Source organism: Diabrotica undecimpunctata, chromosome 8, assembly GCF_040954645.1.
Source record: "Diabrotica undecimpunctata isolate CICGRU chromosome 8, icDiaUnde3, whole genome shotgun sequence".
Lineage (NCBI taxonomy): Eukaryota > Metazoa > Arthropoda > Insecta > Coleoptera > Chrysomelidae > Diabrotica > Diabrotica undecimpunctata.
In genome coordinates, this window is record NC_092810.1 from 4,596,988 (window position 1) to 4,617,955 (window position 20,968).

The window sequence follows — 20,968 nt, forward strand, 5'->3', positions numbered from 1 at the left end:
TTTTTTCCTCTTACCTTGGCCATTGGTCCAGCTGTCGCTTGTGGCCACAGTTCGACCCAATCTCTTATGTTCGAGATCATTTTCAAAATTTCAATTGACCTTTTCGTTTCCTCTCTTCTCTCGGCCATAGTAAGGTTTGAGTCTCTTCCATTATAGAGCTCTTTTCTTTCCACGGCCAAAAAATGTAACTGAACACATCCAGTGATGGTCCACAAGGCTCCAGAAGACACAATTCTGTAGGCGCATGCCACTCGCAACAGAAGTATCATAAGCCTCCTATAGGTCGTTCTCTCTACCGCCCTGCTCCGGACTTGTACCGAGTAGAGGACGATTGACTACACAACACCGTGTAAGGCACTCCTCCTTTCGTATTTGGGTCCCCCAATGTTATGCATCAGCCTCTCCAACGTAGCCGCACTACTAGCAGCCTTCCGGACCCCCTACCCCACGTGCTTTCCCATTTTTCATTTTGGTGCAACGTCACTCCTAGATACTTTACGCATTTCTTGGGTGTTAAACATGCCCCCCAAGATTTTAGTTCCACACTTTGCCTGTTATTTTCCCCTTCAGAATAATGGCTTCGGTTTTCTCTGCCTCAAGTTTCAGTCCGTGCTGCGTCAAACATTTTTTTACGGCGCATTTCTTTTCGAATTCAAAATCTGGCTCATGCTGGGCCACTACCAGTACAGCGAGGTCATCCGCGAATGCCTAAATCGATATTTAGAACCTTCACATAGTCCTACTAAAAATTCTAGTACAGATAGGTCTGTAAGAAATCGATCTCCCACAAATGACCATAGATATACAAACAATAGCCAGGAAAATGAATAAAAGTCGACACTAAGAGGCAGGCATCAGCTGTATCTAATAAGATCCCCCCAATACGCACTTAATCTTTACATAAAAATTAACAGAATTTATTACTTAAGGGCTACTTCGGCCATAAAAATGGTCCAGTTCCCGACTTTTATTAATAATAATAATAGCGTTTATTGTCCAACAGAATCCATTTATAGGACAAAATACAATACTAAAGTTAAATGAGATATTAATAATTCATAAGTACTAACTAAATAACACATTTTTCGAGTATTTTACCTTAACCTAAAGAAACTACTCAATCGCCTAGGTAGATCTCAGCCATCCTAGTAAGCTGCTTTAAACTGCAGTGAAATATATCGCAGTAAGCATTTAAGGAATTATAATAGTTGCACATGAGAAATAGAGGAGAATTTAACATAAGATTAGTTCTAGCTTGTGTATTTCCGAACGTAATCGAATTTCTCACTGGATAAGATGGAACGTTAAAATTTATTTGTCGAAGAATATCAGGACAGTCAATGAGATTATGTAGTAGCTTGTACAGGACTATTAGGGAGGCATTAATTCGTCTAGATTCTAATGATACTACGTCCAAACCGCTACACAACTCACTATTGCTCATGCCCCTCTTGGATATTAATGTTTAAATAAGTTGTTAAAAATCTATGAATACCTAAATCACAAAAGAAAAGATTTGCTAAAATTGTGTTGATGTCTTACCTAGCAAAAGTGCCTCCCTTAACGGCAAGGTCTGAGTTTGAACCACACTCTCCCTGTCTGTTTGATAAAGCATCGGCGTCATCGAAGCTACACATTTAACTCTCATCGATCCACCACGGAAATGGTGATTACCTAACCTAAATTTTAGGCCTAATACTGACGATACTAGGCCGTGTTGATGATATTCTTCTGGATATGGTATCAGGGCATCCTGCTTTGAAATCTGTAACAATTCAAATAACTGTTAAACAAATTACAAAGATATGCATTATATAGATGTGATGACAGTGAAATTTTTAAGAAACATTTTAATCTATATATAAAAAATATTTAATATTTAAAGTTTATGTAGACTTAGCTATATAAACATAATTAACTGCTAAACCTATATTTGTATGTCCTATTTCGATGTTTATAAAGAACTTTTTTTCGATTTTTCCAGCGGTAAAACGTCTTTTCCGTGGAGATTACTAGAATAAGATGCTTTTTATAAGATAAAGAATAAGAATAAGATTAACGGTACCGAATAGTTACCGCTGCGCTACTGACAGCGTGGATAAATATGTAAGCAAGGCTCTCGGATCGAATCGGTATGAAAATAAGGATTTGCGCTGGATCTTCGTAACTGGCTCCCACTGTATCAATATGTTTTGTTCTGCTATGACAGTGTTGTTTCTGTATTATCTTAATGGCAGATAGATTGATAGACTATCAAAGATTTTGACAGATGAGACATCAATAAGATTTGGAAGGAGGGTTTAAAATAAGAAGTCACAATTTTTTACGAGTTTACAACTTTATCTTATTTCCAGTTTGATTTGCTACCCAACGCGGTCTTTAGCAAACGAAGCATTTAGCATTTAGCTGTAACAATGGCAATTCCACACACACCGACTGGTCAATGGAAGTGGCAAATTTTATTGAGCTCATGAAAATCGTAAAAAATGCCAAAAATTCGGCAAAGTTTAATAACTTTCAAAATAGCCGGTAGCTTTAAGCATTCTTTCTGAGAAAACGGTTCATTTCACAAAAAAACTGCTAATAAATTATCGCAGCTATATTTCTCAATTAAAATATGTTTGTCTACAGCTTACACATACTTGGTAAAGAACTTTTTTGTATCTTTTTTGGGTTCATACTGTAGCTTTTTAAATTTGGTGGAATATTTTCGTTTTTCTGTTTGCAAATGAATTTTAAAACGATCAATATATTATGGCATTTTAAGTTGAGATTCTAAATATCAAGTTTTGGTATTCAGCTGTTTTTGTCTTTTGTCGTTAAAACGCAATAAACTGGAATATTTAAAAGTTGTTTCGAGTCCCCTAATATAATATTGCAAGTCAGGTATACGGTTTTTCTAAGACGTATTAACTGAGAATATTTTTTTGTCTTTGTTTACATTAATGTTCCCCTATTCTCTGTATGTGTTGTGAGGTAAAAAATTTCCAGTTAACCAATTTTAAAGTAAATACTCAAGAAGTTTTTTGTCGGTTCGTTGCTAAGAACGAGGTCAAAAAAGGGTAGATTGTTTGTTTTAAGTTTGTAGGCAAAAACTAGCTGTGAGACGTAAAGGGAAATTTATTTTGCGTTGAAATTTGTAAAATGTAAGGCATCGAGGAGTCGACATTAAATTTAAGCCCCAAGCAGAGCAGACAGAAGAGATTTTGAATCGCGAGTCGATTCAATTTTTTTTGTGTAATATCTTAAGACCGGTTAAGGTGATGATACTCTATGCAATGTGGCAGTTTAGATCAGAGTAATCACCCATAAGATTTGTGCAGTACACCGGCACTGATGAAATTTGGAAAATGTTTATATAGAATGTCCCCGTCGACAGCTTGATTTCCTCCATCAAGTTTCTGTTCCAATCGTTCCTGCCTACGTATGGAAATGGTTTATTTTTATTCAAGTTGAGAGTTATGTCCTTTGCAGCTCCAGTCCCATAGATGTTAACAAGTTTTTTTTGAAAGTTAAGTGCTAAACAGTGAAATCAGGTAACAATTAACATTTTAATTTTAAAGTAAAGACAGACATTTTTTTGCTAAAACAATAATTGCTTTCATTAAAATTTAAAGGATTTGTAATAAATAATAAATTGTAAATTTTATGGTTTAACAGCTGTCATTTTAATTGTTTTTTTTTAATATAATGTTAACATATGACAGCTAGCTTTGTTCTTTTCGATATTCATTTGTTTTGTTTGTTTAAAAAAAGGTTAATCTCTGTGCGATAACATTTGTAAGTTTTGTAGTATCTCCAACCCCTTTGTAAACGAAGTTTGTAAACGGACACATGTAAGTTTTTTATTCTGTATTTGGCAACTATTTATATAGTATATTTTTTGTGCCATTTTTATGTTTGATAACTGTTTGTATGAGACAAAAATAAACGTTTGATTTGTTTCTCTGATCCTTTGTTTATTTTAGTTTAGAAAATCTCCTAACCCTTGTATGTATTTTTGATTTTAGGGAAGAAGAAATTTTCTTTCTTTTTCCAGCAGGAAGTTTTCTTCGAAGCGGCGTCCAAATTTAAATAGCAAGAGGTAACCTTGTCTGCCATATCTTATTTCATTTTGTCCAGGAGATTTATGTAAGTACCCCTTTATTTTTTTTGTAGCTGCCCCAATCCGACCCATTTATTTCACTTATCCACGACCCCAGCTCTCCAACAACCCCCTGAGTGTCGTACGCACTAGTAGCGTTTATTTTGCTTGCCCTATCTTCGCCCCATAGTTTTTGTCCCCTATTTCTACCCCTATGTTCGTACCCTGAGGTAGGCAAAATATTTTCGTTACAATACAATTGACATTTTCAGTAAAATTCAGTCTATTCGTCTCGTTTTTAGAGATCAAATCTCTGACGACTGGACTATAAATGAAAGAAGTCCCATAGATTATGAGTTTTTAGTGTTACATGTACCAATAATCTACGTCCGAATGTTAAAAAATTTTCCTCTGGCACAATTTTTATTTTTGTTAGGTTAAACACTAATTTAATTTCTACACAATTTTATTCTCTATTTATTAAAAATATTAGCTATTACCTGCTGTTCGTTGATATACCAATGTAATATGGAAGCTGGATGACTTCTTCCTGACGTACAGTTAAGATTAATTTCATCTCCTATTTGATATTCCTGCTCCACCCCTGTGATTACTGGATTCTCAGTAGGAAGGGCTGAAACAACACAAATGCCAATGAAAAATAATTTCTATTCAATATAATCCTAAATAATAAACAAAAATTTAATAATAAAATTAATATGTATGTTAATTTATTTCGAATATTTGTGTATCCTTGTGTTTGTGTGTCTTTTCGTGGTTCCCACATATACCTACCATTCCACATGTGCATGGAATTCGGTGTACTCCGGTCGCGCTCCTCCTTCATCGATCCTACACAGTCCTTGATTTTCTTAGTAGGCTTGAAAATGGTCTTCACATTGGCTTTTTCAAGTATTCCCCCAATTCTGTCCGTTACCCCTGATATATAGGGCAAGAACACTTTGCCTATGCTACTGTTTCTTCGTCCTTTCTTCTAGAGACGTTGTTCATCGGTTTATGTATTTGTCTTCTGGTATAACCATTAGAGGTGAGCGCTTTTTCAATATGAAGAAGTTCACTTTGTAGATGCAGTGGTCTACAAATTCTCCTCGCCCTCTCCGCCAGAGTTTTGATAATACCTTGTTTTTGGCCTGGATGATGATTTGAGTTTCTGTTTAGGTATCTGTCCATTTTTGAAGCTTTTCGATACACTTTATGTCCTAAGTAACCTTCCTTTTGATTTACTAATACATCAAGGAACGCTCGTTGTTGATCTTTCTCTTCATGATCATTAGCAACGGCCGGAGTATACCAAATACCATGCTCATGTGGAATGGTATATATGGGAACCACGAAAAGACACACAAACACGAGGATAAACGAACATAAAAGCCATTGTCGTTTAGGACATATCGACAAATCTGCCGTTGCCGATCACACTTTGGGAAGCGGAGAACATCGAATACTGTTTGAAGAAACGCAGATGCTGGATAAAACATCATAGTACTACCCACGGTTGTATCGGGAAGCGATGGAGATATATAAGCACCCAAATAATTTTAATCGGATAGAAAAAGGGCTAAAAATCAACAAAACATAGATACCAATATTAAAATCCACAGAAACCCTTCCCGCAAAACACACACGCGTCCTCAAGCCAAAACCAGTGGAGCTGAGGCGACTAGAAAAATATAAATATGGCCCCCGCAGTACAACGCGGAGACCAACTGGAGGAGACTTGAAGCCACAGAAACATCGTGTTACAAGATCATAGACGGATCGACATGGGAAGACAGAATATCCAATGAAACCATCAAAGAAAGGCTCCAGTACACACCACTGAGGGTGGTGGCTGAGGAAAGGACCAGATTCTTCTTCCACCAGGCCACAATAAGACATCCTCGAGAAAAACAGGATCCAGGGGATGTACAGACACGCCCACAAGCTGATCGACCACCTGATCAGGGTCTAGCCGGATGGTTTCCGAAGAACAGCCAACCAGGGAAGTAGGTACGATGCCACAAAAAGTACCCACAGAAGAGGAAACCACCAGCAGAAGCCCAGAAATCCGAGAAGAAAAACTTCAACATCAGGAGGTGCAAGAGCGGGACGTCGAGAAGAAGAAATGAAATATTAACAGTTTGAAATGTAACATTAAAATGGCAATAAACGTTTTTATTTTTATTTTATCATCAACGCGGCGTCAGTTTCAACTTACAAGCGAAGCAGTAACATCTCCAGAAGATGCCAACCCCTAGTGCTGGCGAAACATCGAGAACTAATCTCAGAAGACAACGGCCTAACAGCCCGAACAAACAGTTTAACAAGTTAGACGTGATCGTGAAAGCCTAACGCATTTTATCGGTCCCTTTAGAGCTTTTTAAAAATAGTGTTATTTTTCTTTTAACTGCACACATAATTTTTTTAAAAGAAATATGTTTTATACCCAGTTATTTTCTCATTAAACTTTAATTAATTATTTCGATTTTTATCATTTCTAGCCTAAATAATGTTAGAGGTGCTATTTTGCCTCACTATCCCCTATCTATCCATTTTGTTCTTGGTCTGCATCAGATGAACTAAGTTTATAAATTTTCAGATTTTTTTAACATGTTCTATACATATATTGTAGATTTCAAACTGCAATAAAGTAATAAAAATGACATGTTTAAAAGTAATTAGGTAAACTAATGTATTCTTTTTCCTTATTGGTTTATAGTTATGTCGAATAATATTCTAACTTTACTCACACGCCTTCAAAAACCAGTAAAGTCAGTTATTTTAACATGCCTTAGTGAAGTTTTTATTGGATTTACTAGAACACACAATCCAACCCACACATACCGGCTCTCCAATCAAAATTCAAGAAATGAAAACCAGTTTCAATAAAACGATTAAAAAAGCGGGTCTTGTATTTGGGTAATATTGTTGTTGTTTTTGTAGGCTCTTGTAAAGAAACAAGTGGTAATTGGACTATTTTTGCATCGTAATGACTGGTTTTTTATACCAAACAGGTTAAAATGTAGATCTTTACACTACCTGTAAATATTGGGATTATTTTGTTGTAGGAAATCAGATAGTTGATAGGAAATCAGAAACTGGTTGTAATAATTGGACTATTTTGCCTCATAGTGACTGGTTTTAAACGGAATTGGTTAAAATGTAGATTTTCATACTAACTGTTAATATTGGGATTAATATTTTGTTGGAAATCAGACAGTTGCCATATAAAAGAGTTTCTGTGAACAAAATGCGTTGTAGAGTTAAATATAATATTTATGTGACGTTTTTGATAGTTTTATATTATGGAAGATCAAATGGTTAACCTCGTAAAAGGGGGACAGTTTCTCCCCATTATAAAATGGGGTATTTTTTACTAAGTATCAGTTGATATTTGAAATTAGTTTTTAATATAGTAATTCTTTTTTTTTTATTTACATACATTGTCGCATCAACTTATGAGGTTATTAGCGGCATAAAATATACATATATGAGATAATTTACTTAATTTTTGTCAACTATATTAATGTCTTTAAGGAATTTTACCAATTGTTCAACTTTATATTTTTCTTCTAAGATTTTATTTGTTGATCCGATTATATAGTTGGTCTTTCTCTATGCAACTGGTATCTTGGACACTCTACGAGGACATGCTTAACCCTTAACTGGTCTGGCGTCATCTGACATACGATTCAATACTTTTTATTTCTTTCTTATTAGTAGACTTCGGCAAATATGCATATTGCATATTTTGCATATTGTGCATATTTTATGCAAATATTTCATATTTTGGCATATTTGTATAAAAGTTTGCATAAAGTGCATAAAAGTTCAGATTTTTATACTGTATTTGAAAATTTTTAAACATACCAATTTATTTCAATTCTTGTATAAAATTTTGTAGTCATTTTAATCAAGAAATGATCTAAGTACGTAATCTCTACAGGTACAAAACATTTACAATTTCAAAGAAGATCAATTTAAGTAGCCCTCAACATTCTTAGAAAGTCTCGGTCACTGAGGCATTCAGTTATTGGATAATCGCTAAGGGTTCGCTCATTTGCATTTTATGATCTAATCCCCAAATCTATCTACAATTTATTGTATCTTAACAGCAGGTAAACGGCTAATAGTTTTGTTCCTAATTTAGGGATTTTCAAAAATCTCCCAGTTTATTGAATTAGGTACCTAAACATTTCTAATTTGATGCTCAGATTTGTAAATCATTTTTGTTATGATATTCAAAGCGTAAACACTCGTTGTGCGTAACAAAAAGGAAGATTGTGATTTTATAATGCCTAAAACAACCAGTGCTTCAACTTGGATTAAACCTTATAAAGAGCTGTCTATGGATATGGGAAAAATCTACTGTTCAGTCTGTGGCAAAATTGTAAGTATCTAATATTTTCTATTAAATATCTTATATTTCATACATACAGGGTGTTTCCAAATGACACTTACAACGTTTGACTGTAGATACTTCTCGAAAAATTGAACAAAACGATATAGTTAATGAGGGGTCAAACTTATTTACTTTTCGAGATACAGGGTGTTAAAATTAAAAAAAATTAAATTCTTTTAGTTAATAACAACAATAACTTTAAAACCAATAAACGTATTTACTTGAAATTTAGTACTCGTAGGTTGTTTTTAAATGAAAAATAGCTTCCTTTAGTGAGAAAAAATTGTCCATGGTACAATACAATGGTGTGTATTTAGAAAAATTTTTCACTTTTACTTTTTTTTATGAAGTCAGCTATTCTAAAACACAATTATTTTTATTGTAATTGAATTAACAAAAAAAAAACTTTTGTTGAATTTTAAAATAAGTTATATGATGTACTAATGGTTAGTAACAAAAACTAATTTGTGGATTAATACTGCATTTAAAACACTTAGCGAGTGTTTTTTTTTTCCAAAACAGTTATCTGATTAACCAAAAACACCTTGTATATTTTTATATTTTAAAGGTTGGGTTAAAATAAAGGTTTTTATTTTTATTTACAGATAGCATGTGAGAAGAAATTTCAGATAGACCAACATGTGAGAACTGCTTCACACATTGCAAAAAAAGGAAAAATAGGAGGAAAACATCAAACTTCAATGGCTAAATGTTTCCAATCTACTTCAAAAAAATTAGATGAGCAAGAAACTTTTAATGAAGACTTGTGTCGCGCATTAGTGTCTGCAAACATACCGCTTTCAAAATTAGCAAATGTAAATTTTAGTTCGTTTCTAAAAAAATATTGCAAACTTAATGTTCCAAGTGATCGGTCTCCAAGAAGAAATAATGTGAACGGGCTATACTCGTCGGTGTTAATTAATATTAAGGAAGAAATTGCAGATAATTATTTTTACATATCTGTAGACGAAACCACTGATTCCTCAGGAAAGTATATTGCTCATTTATTGATTGGTGTTCTTAAAGAAGATACCTTACCAAAATCTCATCTTATTTCATGCCAGCAACTTGAGAAAACAAATGCTTTAACAATTTCGCGTTTTATACAAGAAACATTAGCAACTTTTTTTCTTCCGACAACTATTCCTTCTAATAAATTACAGCTTATTTTATCGGATGCTGCTCCTTATATGATGAAAGCAGGACAAAATTTAAAAATATTTTTCCCAGATTTAATACATGTTACTTGTGTAGCGCATGGATTAAACAGAGTTGCAGAGGAAATACGAAAAAAGTTTCCTCTTGTAAATACCATAATATCCAGTGTCAAAAAAGTATTTCTTAAATCTCCTATAAGAATTCAACTTTATAAAGAAATGCTACCTAACATTCCTCTTCCACCACAACCTATTTTAACGCGATGGGGAACATGGTTAGAAGCAGCTAATTTTTATGCAGATCATTTTGTTAAAATAAAGAACATAATTGATACGTTAACAGATGAAAGTTCCCAATCTCTTTTGGATTCTAAACAAACTTTTCAGAGTAACTTGCTTCAACAAGAACTTTCATTTATAAAATCAAATTTTAGTTTTGTTCAAAAAACAATTACTCAGTTAGAATCACCAAAACTGTCATTGTTCGAAAGTACAGCATTAATAAAAGAATTTGCGTCATGTTGTCGGAACGTTAGAGGTAATATTGGAAAAGATATTTTAAAAAAATTTGAAGCTACTATGGAAAAAAATAAAGGTTACCATATTCTTTCTGAAGTAGTCAGTGTTCTAGCTGGAAATATTTCGGAAACAATTAATTTAGAACCAAATGTTTTGGTTAGTTTGAAAAATGCTCCCGTTACATCAGTTGATGTTGAACGAAGTTTTTCCATATATAAATATATGTACTCAGACAGAAGCCACAAGTTTTTGTTAGAAAATTTTGAACACCACTTGGTCATTTATTGTTACCATAATTCTAAATAAGTTTATTCATACTTAAAAATGATGTAGTTACTTAAAATAAATGTAAATCTTAATGAATAGTAGGAAATATTTAGTTATGTACACTTTTTTTTTTAAATAAAATTGTTACTATTTTACGATTTTTTTATTTATTTGTATGCATATTTTGTAAAATATTTGCATATTTTCTGGTAAACACGTGCATATTTATGCGCATATTTTCTACACTTTTATTTGCATATTTGCCGAAGCCTACTTATTAGCAATCGGCGCCGCCCACAGGCAAGTCGTTCTATCTAATCCTTTAACTATTCGAGCTTGACAAGTGGGTGTATTTGCGACAAGTTTCTCTCAGTTCCTAAAAAGTTGTCGCAACAGTTAGGTCGAGAGTAGTTGCTCAGACGACGCCGGACCGTTTGTGTTACTTTTTTGTGTGTTGTGCATTTTTAGAAGTAATGGCCGGGCCATCAAAACGGGTGCGTTTTGGCGATGATGGTTATGAGAAACCTCTTTTAAAGTGATACAATGAGGAATGTGATAGTGACAGTGGTGTAGACGATATTTCGGAAGACCACACATTGAATCTGAACACGATACATGTTCGGAATTTTCGGGATCTGAGACATATTCTGCGTGAGAAATATTCTGCTAGTTCTATCGATCATCTTAGAGAAGTGGATGTTATTGAGTTAAGAGCATTTTTGAGACTCCTTGTTTACACTGCCATTTTTATTTCCAGTCACGAAAATATAGACTGTTTACTTGCAACAGATGGTACTGGAAGAGAAATCTTCCAATGAACAAAAGAAGATATGCTGTTCTTTTACTTGCTATCCGATTCGACAATCCTAAAGACAAAGAGGAACGCAAAAAAGATGATCCAACTGCTGCTATTTCATTTATATTTAATTTTTTCATAGAAAATTGTCAAAGTGTATATAGACTTGGTCAATCTGCCACAATTGATGAAATGGTTGTAAATTCTTGAGGTAGATGCCGGTTTAAAATGTACTTGCCTAACAAACCGGCTAAATACAGACTCAAAATACAGTGTCTTACGGATGCACGTAATGAGTATTTGTATAACGCTTACATCTACAGCGGAACAGACTCAGATAGATTTGGTATCAGTGACGAGTACAAAAAAACTTCTAAAGCCTACACAATCTGAGTTGCGCTTAGCTGAACCGCTTTTTGGTAGCAACCGAAATATCACAGCTGATAATTGGTATTCTTCTATTCAATTAGTGAATATTTTGCGGAAAAAAAAATTTGACTTATTTGGGCACACTGAAAAAAAATATAGCTGAAATACCTCCATCTTTTCTGCCCAACAGAAACAGACCTGAAGGGTCAACAATTTATGGAATTAGGGAAGAACCTTAATTTCTCATGTAGGAAAGTGGGAAAGGCTTCAGTGCTAATATCTTTAATGCATAATAGACGTTATAGTAATGCCTTTACTAATAAACCAGCAATTATTTCTTATTATAATGGGAATAAGGGAGGTGTAGATTCCTTAGATGAGAAATGCTCCAAAAGCATCTCAAGTCGTTGAATCCGAAGATGGCCCTTAACAATTTTTTTCCGTGTATTGGAAATTTCTGTAGCAAATTCATACTTTCTACATCAGTGCTATAAAAACAATCCAGTAATCAACGAAAAAGGTGTTTTTGCTTTGGAGTTGGTGATGCAGTTAGTGCAAGATTACATGAAAAGACGAATGACAATGACGAACATTCCACGTCAATTACGTATTACAATTAGCCAGATACTTGGAGGTCAAGAAGAAGAAGAGGACAATCAGACAGATGTTGTTATTTTAGAAAAACGCAAGATTTGCAGTTTATGTCTGAGTAGAAAGCGCAGGATGACAAAATATCTGTGTTTGCGTTGTAAAAAGCTTGTTTGTTTGGGATGTACAAAACCACTAATGTAAACATTGCATATAAAAATGGTAAAGTTTGACTGAAGCTGGAAACAAACTTTTTTGATCAATTTTTATTTCACCTAGGTTTTTGTTTAGTATGCAGTTTGAAAATTTATCCTAGCAATACAAGTTTTTTTCATGTGGTTTTTTATATTTTTTGACGTGACAACGTCTTAAATTAGGTTGTGGCTCGGAGTCATTCATGAAAAAGTGTAACGCCCGCTCACGTCTGTTACAGTGAGTCACCGAACGAGAAAGAGGCCCAACGGACCGGCGAATGCCTTGCGTCTCTCTCCCACTCAAACATGATCGGTCCGCTGCGCGCGCAGCACTAGAGAATTAGGCGCGTTGAATCGGTGCGTGCTTCCGTGCTTGTGTCTCTGTCAGTGTTGTTCCGTCTACCGATTTTTCGGTAGATCTACCGAATTTGATTCCTATCTACCGATCTACCGAACTGCCCCTTGAATCTACCTAATTTTAAAACAAATATCACAATGACTTGAAAATAAATTCGGATAATACAATTTATCTTTTTATTTCTGTTACCATCAAAAAACTTTTCAGTGTAACCTAATACTTGGTATTTTTAATACGTTTGTATTTAAATTCATTTGATACTTCCCTATAGTGTTTAAAAATATATTTGCAAAGATGCAAAGAAAGCGAAATACCCCGAGATTCAAGTTCGTAATTTTATACCTAATAATAACATATTATATAAACATCATTCCGTAATCATAATCATTCACACACGTCTCTTCAATTCTCAAAGAATCTCAAGTATCAAGTGATAAATTATTAGCTAAATGACGGTGTGTGTGCTGTCGGTTTTCTTTGACTGCCGACTTAATCCATTAGCAGATAATGGTTGTTACATCTATTTGAACCAGAACGTTTTAACTTTCTGTAAATATTATGACCTATAACTATTTCTTAAAATATTATTAAACCTTATTTGTATCATAATAGCTGATGTGAGCATTTGGTCCCAATAATTTGATTCTTTATTTATTAAACAAAATTCAATGAATTATGGTTATTTCTAATAATTAGTTCAGCATAATTATTTAAGGTCTTTAACTTTTGAACCATTAAGTCGCCACCATAATGGGAAACTTTTCTATTTTTAGTTTTATGGAAAAAAGTTATTCTTTCTAAAAAGTTCTGAATGATCTAAAACTTAGAATACAATCATCAGATATTAATTTTTTTTTAGTAATATAGGCAGTTTATCAAAAAATATGAATTTTATGTTCATATTTTTTGACAAACCTCGTGTATATGGCTCAAAAAATTTAATTGATGATTGATTTTAGGTTTTAGGTCATAAAACTAAAAAAAATTCCATTATGGTGTTCACTTAATTGGACGCACTGTATTATAATATATATATATATATATATATATATATATATATATATATATATATATATATATATATATATATATATATATAATTTACGTCATTGCATATGATCTACCGAAATCTACCGAATTTTGCCGAAGGCATCTGCCGATATTGGATAAGCTCCACGGAACATCACTGGTTTCTGTCTTTCTCGAGCGTTCTTGGCGTTCAAGACACATTACAGCAGAAACACTTCCTTTCATTTCATATTTCTCCTATCATCGTCCTATCCTCAACAAAATCACTCAAATAGAAATTAGTTAAGTTTAAGTTTACATGTACAATGTTTTTGTAAACAAAATATATTTCTATAGTTAAAATTTGTGCAATTCTTATTTTCATTCAATTTCTTGTTCCTATTGTGCAATTTAATAATATTCATATCAATAAATATTCTACCGAGAAAAAGACGTTGTCACGTAAAATCTTCGCCCGTAAAACCGACTTTACAGGCAACCGATTTTTTTTATTTACTTTACAAAACTATCTATTTGTTCACAAATATTTGTAAGGATTTCAGTTTTATTTTAATATTTTTTTCTTAACCCAAATAACGCCCAAATCTAATACGTTTATTTTTATATAAATATATGAGGGTATGTTACTAACATTTATTTTAATAAAAAAATATTTTTGTGTATTGTTTTGCATTCTTGGAAACAGTGGAGGAATGCTTATTGTCCAAGGAGGAGAAATTCTTATTGGATATAAAGTTGGAATAGGTATTTGGTATCAGAATTTGTAAAGCCATGAGAATTTGACTAACTCTTTCGTAGAATGGTGGTTTCACATTCTTATTTTCATTGATTTAAACAATCAGTGAATATGGTGTATCCAGTTGGATTGTTTGGATTAGAATTAGCGGCAAATGCATATGTGAGAGTTAAACGCATACTACTCAATTCATGTGTTGCCTCTCCAGTTTCTGCTCTTAAACTTTCTGTTAGTATGGTTTATTACCACAAATAAATAGATATTTGAAAGATATTTTAAATGATGTATTACAACAACCACATTTAAAAGCATGATCGACAAGGTCATCATTCTCACATAGATAAGATCAAAACTAAAAAAAAAATAAGGAAAAGATTAGTTTGAAGTATATATCGACGATTTTTTTTCGTAGTCGAATTACTATATAATGATTTTATTTCCTTCATTGGGTATTTCATTGACACTATACTGTATATCACCAAACTCATTTGTTCTTGGTGATTTAACCATAAAGAAAGGTACGTTTTTCATTTTTGTAAAACTTTTACTAAATTTACTTTTACATTTCTAACTTTTACCATTAGGGAATATATGATCGAACTTTTGGTGTAAAACGACACTTTGACATGCTCGAGTGGATAATATATTACACTTCATTAAAAATTTATGTGGAGCAAATTGAAGTTGGGAGAAGTAGCTCGAATCGATAATTTGATTTAAAAGTTAATACAATGAAAATAATTAACAGTTTGAGATAATGGAGTGCCAATCTGATAATGGCTTTTTCTTATTTAACTGCCCATTCATTTCGACCGTTACTGTTAGTTGTTTTACTTATTTAACAGCGTAAAAGAAATTAAATTCGCCATTAGCTGTTTGTTTTAAACGCATTTAAGAACTTTTATAAATCATCGTCAAGTCTAAAAATGCTTTTCACGAAATATTTATGCAGAAAAAGAATTTCAGAAAAGATTACTAAAAATAAAATATTATAAAACGATAACATAGACCAAAGCTAGAAGAAACTGAACAATAGCATAATTAACCTTTCGTGAGTCGCAACTTACTCTTGTATAAAAGCTGTCGCAATGTATCCCAATGATACATCTAACTTTGACTTAAAGTTCCAGTAACAGCAGTAGTTTTTGGATCAATCGTAATTGTAGATTACATCCAATAATTCATTATGTTCCTCTTTTTTTGTTTGTGTAAATACATTGTGATAACAAAAAAACGATTAGTGTATGTAAATACGAAGACGTAGCTTACGGGTAAGAAGCTATTGACAGCAACGGTCGCAATGTATCTGTTTGATACGTGATTATAAGATTTACTAACACGCAGTCAGATATATGTGGTGTTTTAGTTGTGTTTTTTATTATTTTTACAATGTATTCTTTTAGTCTACAGGTACTCATCCAGCGCTGCAGAGATATAAACAAAGACGTGTACATATGATTTATAGACTACGCAAAAGCATTCGATAACGTAAAGCACGAAAAGATAATTGAAGTTCTCCATAAGATCGGAGTCGACTACAGAGACATTCGAACAATAGCGAGTCTCTATTGGGGCCAAACAGCTAAAGTGAAAGTAGGATCTACATTGACCAATAAAATTGAGATCAAGAAAGGGGTACGACAGGGCTGTATCTTGTCTCCTATTGTCTTTAATATATACTCAGAAGAAGTATTTAAGACAGCGCTGGAGGAAAGCACAGAAGGCATAAAGATAAATGGAGAAATAATTAATAACATAAGGTATCCTGATGACATATTGCAAGACATGGTATTGCCTAATGAGTAAGATACAAAAAACAAGTGCACAATACGGATTCAGACTAAATATCACAAAAACCAAATGGATGTTAGTAAGCAAAACCCAACAACCACCACAGCAACTGATATTAGACAATGAAAGAATTGAACACGTGGATTCGTACATCTACTTGGGAACAACAGTTAACTCAAATTGGGATCAAGCGAAGAAAATACGTATAGGAGTAGAAAAGGCAAGAGCATCGTTCACCAGCATGAAGCAAATTTTCACCTCTAAAAGCCTCACCCTACCTCTCAAAATTCGACTTCTGAAATTGTTATGTATTCCCGGTTTTGTTATATGGAATGGAGGCGTGGACAATGACCGCAACATTGATGAAAAAAATAGAGGCCTTCGAAATGTGGGCTTATCGACGTATATTACGTATATCCTGGACTGAGCACGTGACCAACGAAGAGGTACTACGCCGGATAGGTAAAGAGAGAGAGGTAGGAATAAGTATAAAGAAAAGAAAGTTGGAATACTTGGGTCACGTTATGAGACATAATAAATATAGAGTACTACAACTGATCGTTCAAGGGAAAATAGACAGCAGAAGGGGTCCAGGGAGGAGAAGACACTCGTGGCTCCAAAACTTACGGCAATGGTTCGGATTGTCATCTGCTAAACTATTTAGATCTGCCGTAAACAAAGTCAGAATAGCCATGTTGATTGCCAACGTTCGGAACGGACAAGGCACCTGAAGAAGAAGAATTCTTTTAGTAGGATTTAAAACATTTGTATATTGTTAAAAAACGGTAACTTACATTGAAATATAACCTGAGTACTCGAATAAAATGATTTGATTGCTTACATTATTAGTTCAGCTTCTTCATCCGGCTCTTTCGCTGGACTAAATCTGCTGAGCGCTTCAGAAAGATAACGTGGTATACCTTGTGTCCTAAGACTTCTTTTTTGTAATTGTGGTAAGGCTAACTCATGGCCTAGTTTCAGAAGAAAAAGGCGACACCGTATATTTTTCTGTCCATTTCCGAAGGAAATCACTTGGGCCTGCAACGTTCAGCATGGAAAAAAAAGGCGACCATGGGCCAACGTAATGTGTTTCTGGCAACGTTTTAGGAAGCGCAAAGCTTATCGACAACGTCGACACCTGATTTGGTTTTATTATAATATGTGATCATGTCTGGTTCTGTTGTCTTTTTACAACAAAAGTACTTACGTATATAAACATATAAAAATAAGAAAATGTTCTTAATAACCGCAACATTGCACAAAAAAACACTACACAGGGGGAGGTTGGTGGTGGTGACAGCTCACCACTACTCACTCCTTCGGCGGGTTCGTCTTCTTCTAGGCCGTCCGGATCCCATATGTCATATCAAACGGGGTTTTGTAGGCCAGTGTGCCTAGCCTACGTGGTTACGACCACATATCTGTAGGGAGGTAGTGACTGGGCCTACTCCGTGATTTCCGTTGGCAGCTGGGGCTTCTAATTTTGAAGAAGGCCGGCTCGTCGAAGAAGGCATCAGGTCTGCAGAAGGCCTCGGTGTCAGCATGTTAGCTTGGATGCGCTAACATCCGATGGTTCTTCCCGCTGTCTTTCTGAATCCAGCACACGGTGAATTCATCTGTGCAGGTGAACGTGGACTGGAAAGCTAGTTGAGCGCCATGTCGTCTTTTTGTGGAAAACCCTTTAAAACAACGATAAATGCTCTCTTGATGTTACCTCGTCTTGACAAAGACAAAGTAAAGTAAAATAAACCACTACTAGGGTTAAAATAAAACAACTGGTGCAGTTAAACGCAACTCAGCCACAGAGTCTAAAAAAACAGTAAGCAGTGACCCTAAAGCGCTATGCTCTAGGGGAGCCCGAGGACTCACCTGGCTGGCCTGAAAATTACCGATATTTATAAGTATTTTACTATTTATATGATATTTTCAGGTTAACCAGCCAATAAGAAAATTCGAGGAGGGGCGATGGGCATCGGAGTACGTACTAGTTCTCAGGCTATGGCACTCGATGACAGTTTCGTAGCTTATTCTGACGTCTGATCTATGGAATTATCGTAATGCTGAAAAGAACATTTTAATTTTTTTTTTTGGTACGTAGGAAACAATAGTGGAGTGTTTTCCAAAACCAAACATAGTTGACTGTGGTGGTCGCCCTTTTACATTTAGCAGATCTACTGGCAGTTCCCTTTTTTTTTTATTTTGCCAACATACGACAATCTATTACTTTTTAATTCGGTAACAAGTTGCACATCTGTAAAATAGTTATCTGCCTTTATATTGCGCCCCGTTCGGTAAATAGGTTATGCCAAACTTTCAACGACATCAGATGATTAATTACTTTGTTCATAGGGTCGCTGGGGTTGCTTTCCAGCATATGATTCCCGGTTATAACTATAAAAAGTAACTGCATCACACATAGCATTAATTTTTACTCCGTATTTGGATAGCTTTGAAGGGATATATTGTTTGAACCTCCAACGTCCCCTAAAAGCCTCCAGTTTTTCGTCAATAGTCACACACTCTCCTAGTGAATAGCTATGTTTACAATTATAAACAAAATCGTCGATGAGTTGACAAATCTGCGCAATGTTGTTAACAGCTTTTCTTTCAGGTCTTGTATTGCGGTAATTTCATAAGAAAGCTGAACCTTCTGAGACTCATAACAAATCAAAATATTTCCATACCATGTCCATGTGTACCCCAGAGATCCTCTAACATCATTTTATTGGCGTGCAAAGTTCCTGCTAGATATAAAAGGCCTAATAGCCCTTTAGTTCTGTCATGTCCGTGTCAGTTGCATCACGTTGTCGGTCAAAGCAATCCCTTACTTCAAGATGAATGTACTGGTTTGTGAAGTTGACCATTGTTTATAGTATTTTATGAGCAAATATCTGACTTCAACATTCTATATGTAACTTACCTAGTGGTGCTTCATGTGTTACTCCTGGGAGACGTGTAACCAGGTTATGTGGCTCAGTGCATCGCTTCTGCGCGCGCGATGTTTTCATCCATCTAGTGGTTTTATCTTTTCCAAAGTAAAATAAATTGCCATGTAAATCTGGTTCTTCCTTTGTCCTAGTCTCTTCAATATCAGAGTCACCAACTCTTTCATTCGTTGGCTGAACTTCCGCATCTGTGTTCGGTTAATCCCCGAAATATTCCACTTGGTTAGAGGCATCTTAATTTTCGTCCTCATAAATTTTCGAAGATATTCTACATCATTCGGATTATTTTGGTTGTAAATGCGCTTTGGAGCCATTATACTGAAAATAAAAATATGAAATAACACTCACCTGTAATAGGCCGAAAATACGACCAAAGTAAAACAATACTTACAGGTTATGTCGCAATGTGTCAATTTGATACAATACGCTTGTATGTAAACTAAACCGGTCTAGGAAGGTACTATGAAGGTGGGTTCTCCTTACTTTAGGGTTCAATAATAGCATTGAAAATTGGCGAGCTTGTATCATTTTAATACACATGTGACCGACGAAGGGTTAACATAGAAACAGAATCACTTAGAGAAAAGAAAGTAACGAACACTGACATATCAAAAAAGGAAATCCCATTAATTAGAGGGGAAATTAAGAAAAAATGTGAAGGAAAGAGGCCTATTTACAATACAAAACACAACAAACACAACAGGCATAAATCTCCCACTCAATATCAACCCAAAGACTTAGAGCCTCCTCATAAGAAAGCTTTTCTTTCTAACATTAAAGGTGCCACTGACAATAAAGACAATATTTACGCCCAACATTTACCCCCAACAAAAAACTTTTATCTCTTCTCAGATCAATCAGACAACGTTCCAAATGAACAACACGAAATTTATAAAATTCCTTGTGTAGACTGCCTCCGATCTTATATAGGCCAAACAAATCATACAATTCAAAACAAGATTTATGAACATTCCATTTATGTTCGCAATTTCGATTTAACTTTAGCTCAAGGTCAACATAATCTTTATGTATATCACAAAATTGATTTTAAAAACTCCCGAACCGTATCCTCATACGATTTTATAAACGAAGAATTATCCGAGAAGCTACAGAAATTAAAAAATGGCAAAATTGTCTAAATAAAAGAGATAACGGCTTTCGGTTATCTTCGACATGGAGACCTCTCATAAAGAAAATATCGTCAGCTTCAGTCGTTAATCAAAATCCTACCGTCAGAAAAAATCGCGCAAACCCCCGCACCAACCTCCACCCAAACCACTTCATCATCGACGGTGTAAATGAACCGTCCGCTGTTCATAGTAGCTGTAGCGTATTTATTAGTGATCAGTAGTAGTGTCTGGGTGCTCGAGAGACTGAAACTTCGGAAGCTCTGAAAAAAGCACCAGAAGAAATGTCGAAAGCTCGGCGCAGTGATAATCGATGAAGTTAAAGCAAAAGCCTGTTAAGTTTAGTATTAATTCTTCTAATAGTATTAATCTTAGCTCTAGGTTTAATGTGGTAACTGCAATTCATACCGGTCAATATTTGCTAACAGCCGAAATGTGCTAACTTCGCCACATATGAAAAGTGCATAATACATAATTGTTGTATATGCAATTACCTAATTGGGATTCTTACATCTTATCGTACAAATGTGGTATGTGACACTTACCACATTTTGCCACTAGCACCTGTAAACTGATGGACAGTAACAATTATATTTAACACATTAA

The 20,968-nt window shown here is 34.5% G+C and overlaps 1 protein-coding gene across 1 annotated transcript in view; it reads right to left on the reverse strand.

Moving 5' to 3' along the window:
- The window catches only part of LOC140448248 (uncharacterized), a 190,067-nt gene that overhangs the window by 19,829 nt on the left and 149,270 nt on the right, over window positions 1-20,968 (reverse strand). The window contains exons 5-6 of the mRNA XM_072541352.1: window positions 4,585-4,718; window positions 1,543-1,765 (exon numbers count right to left, since the gene is read on the reverse strand). Coding sequence (XP_072397453.1) covers window positions 1,543-1,765; window positions 4,585-4,718 — 357 coding nt within the window. The remainder of the gene's footprint in view (window positions 1-1,542; window positions 1,766-4,584; window positions 4,719-20,968) is intronic.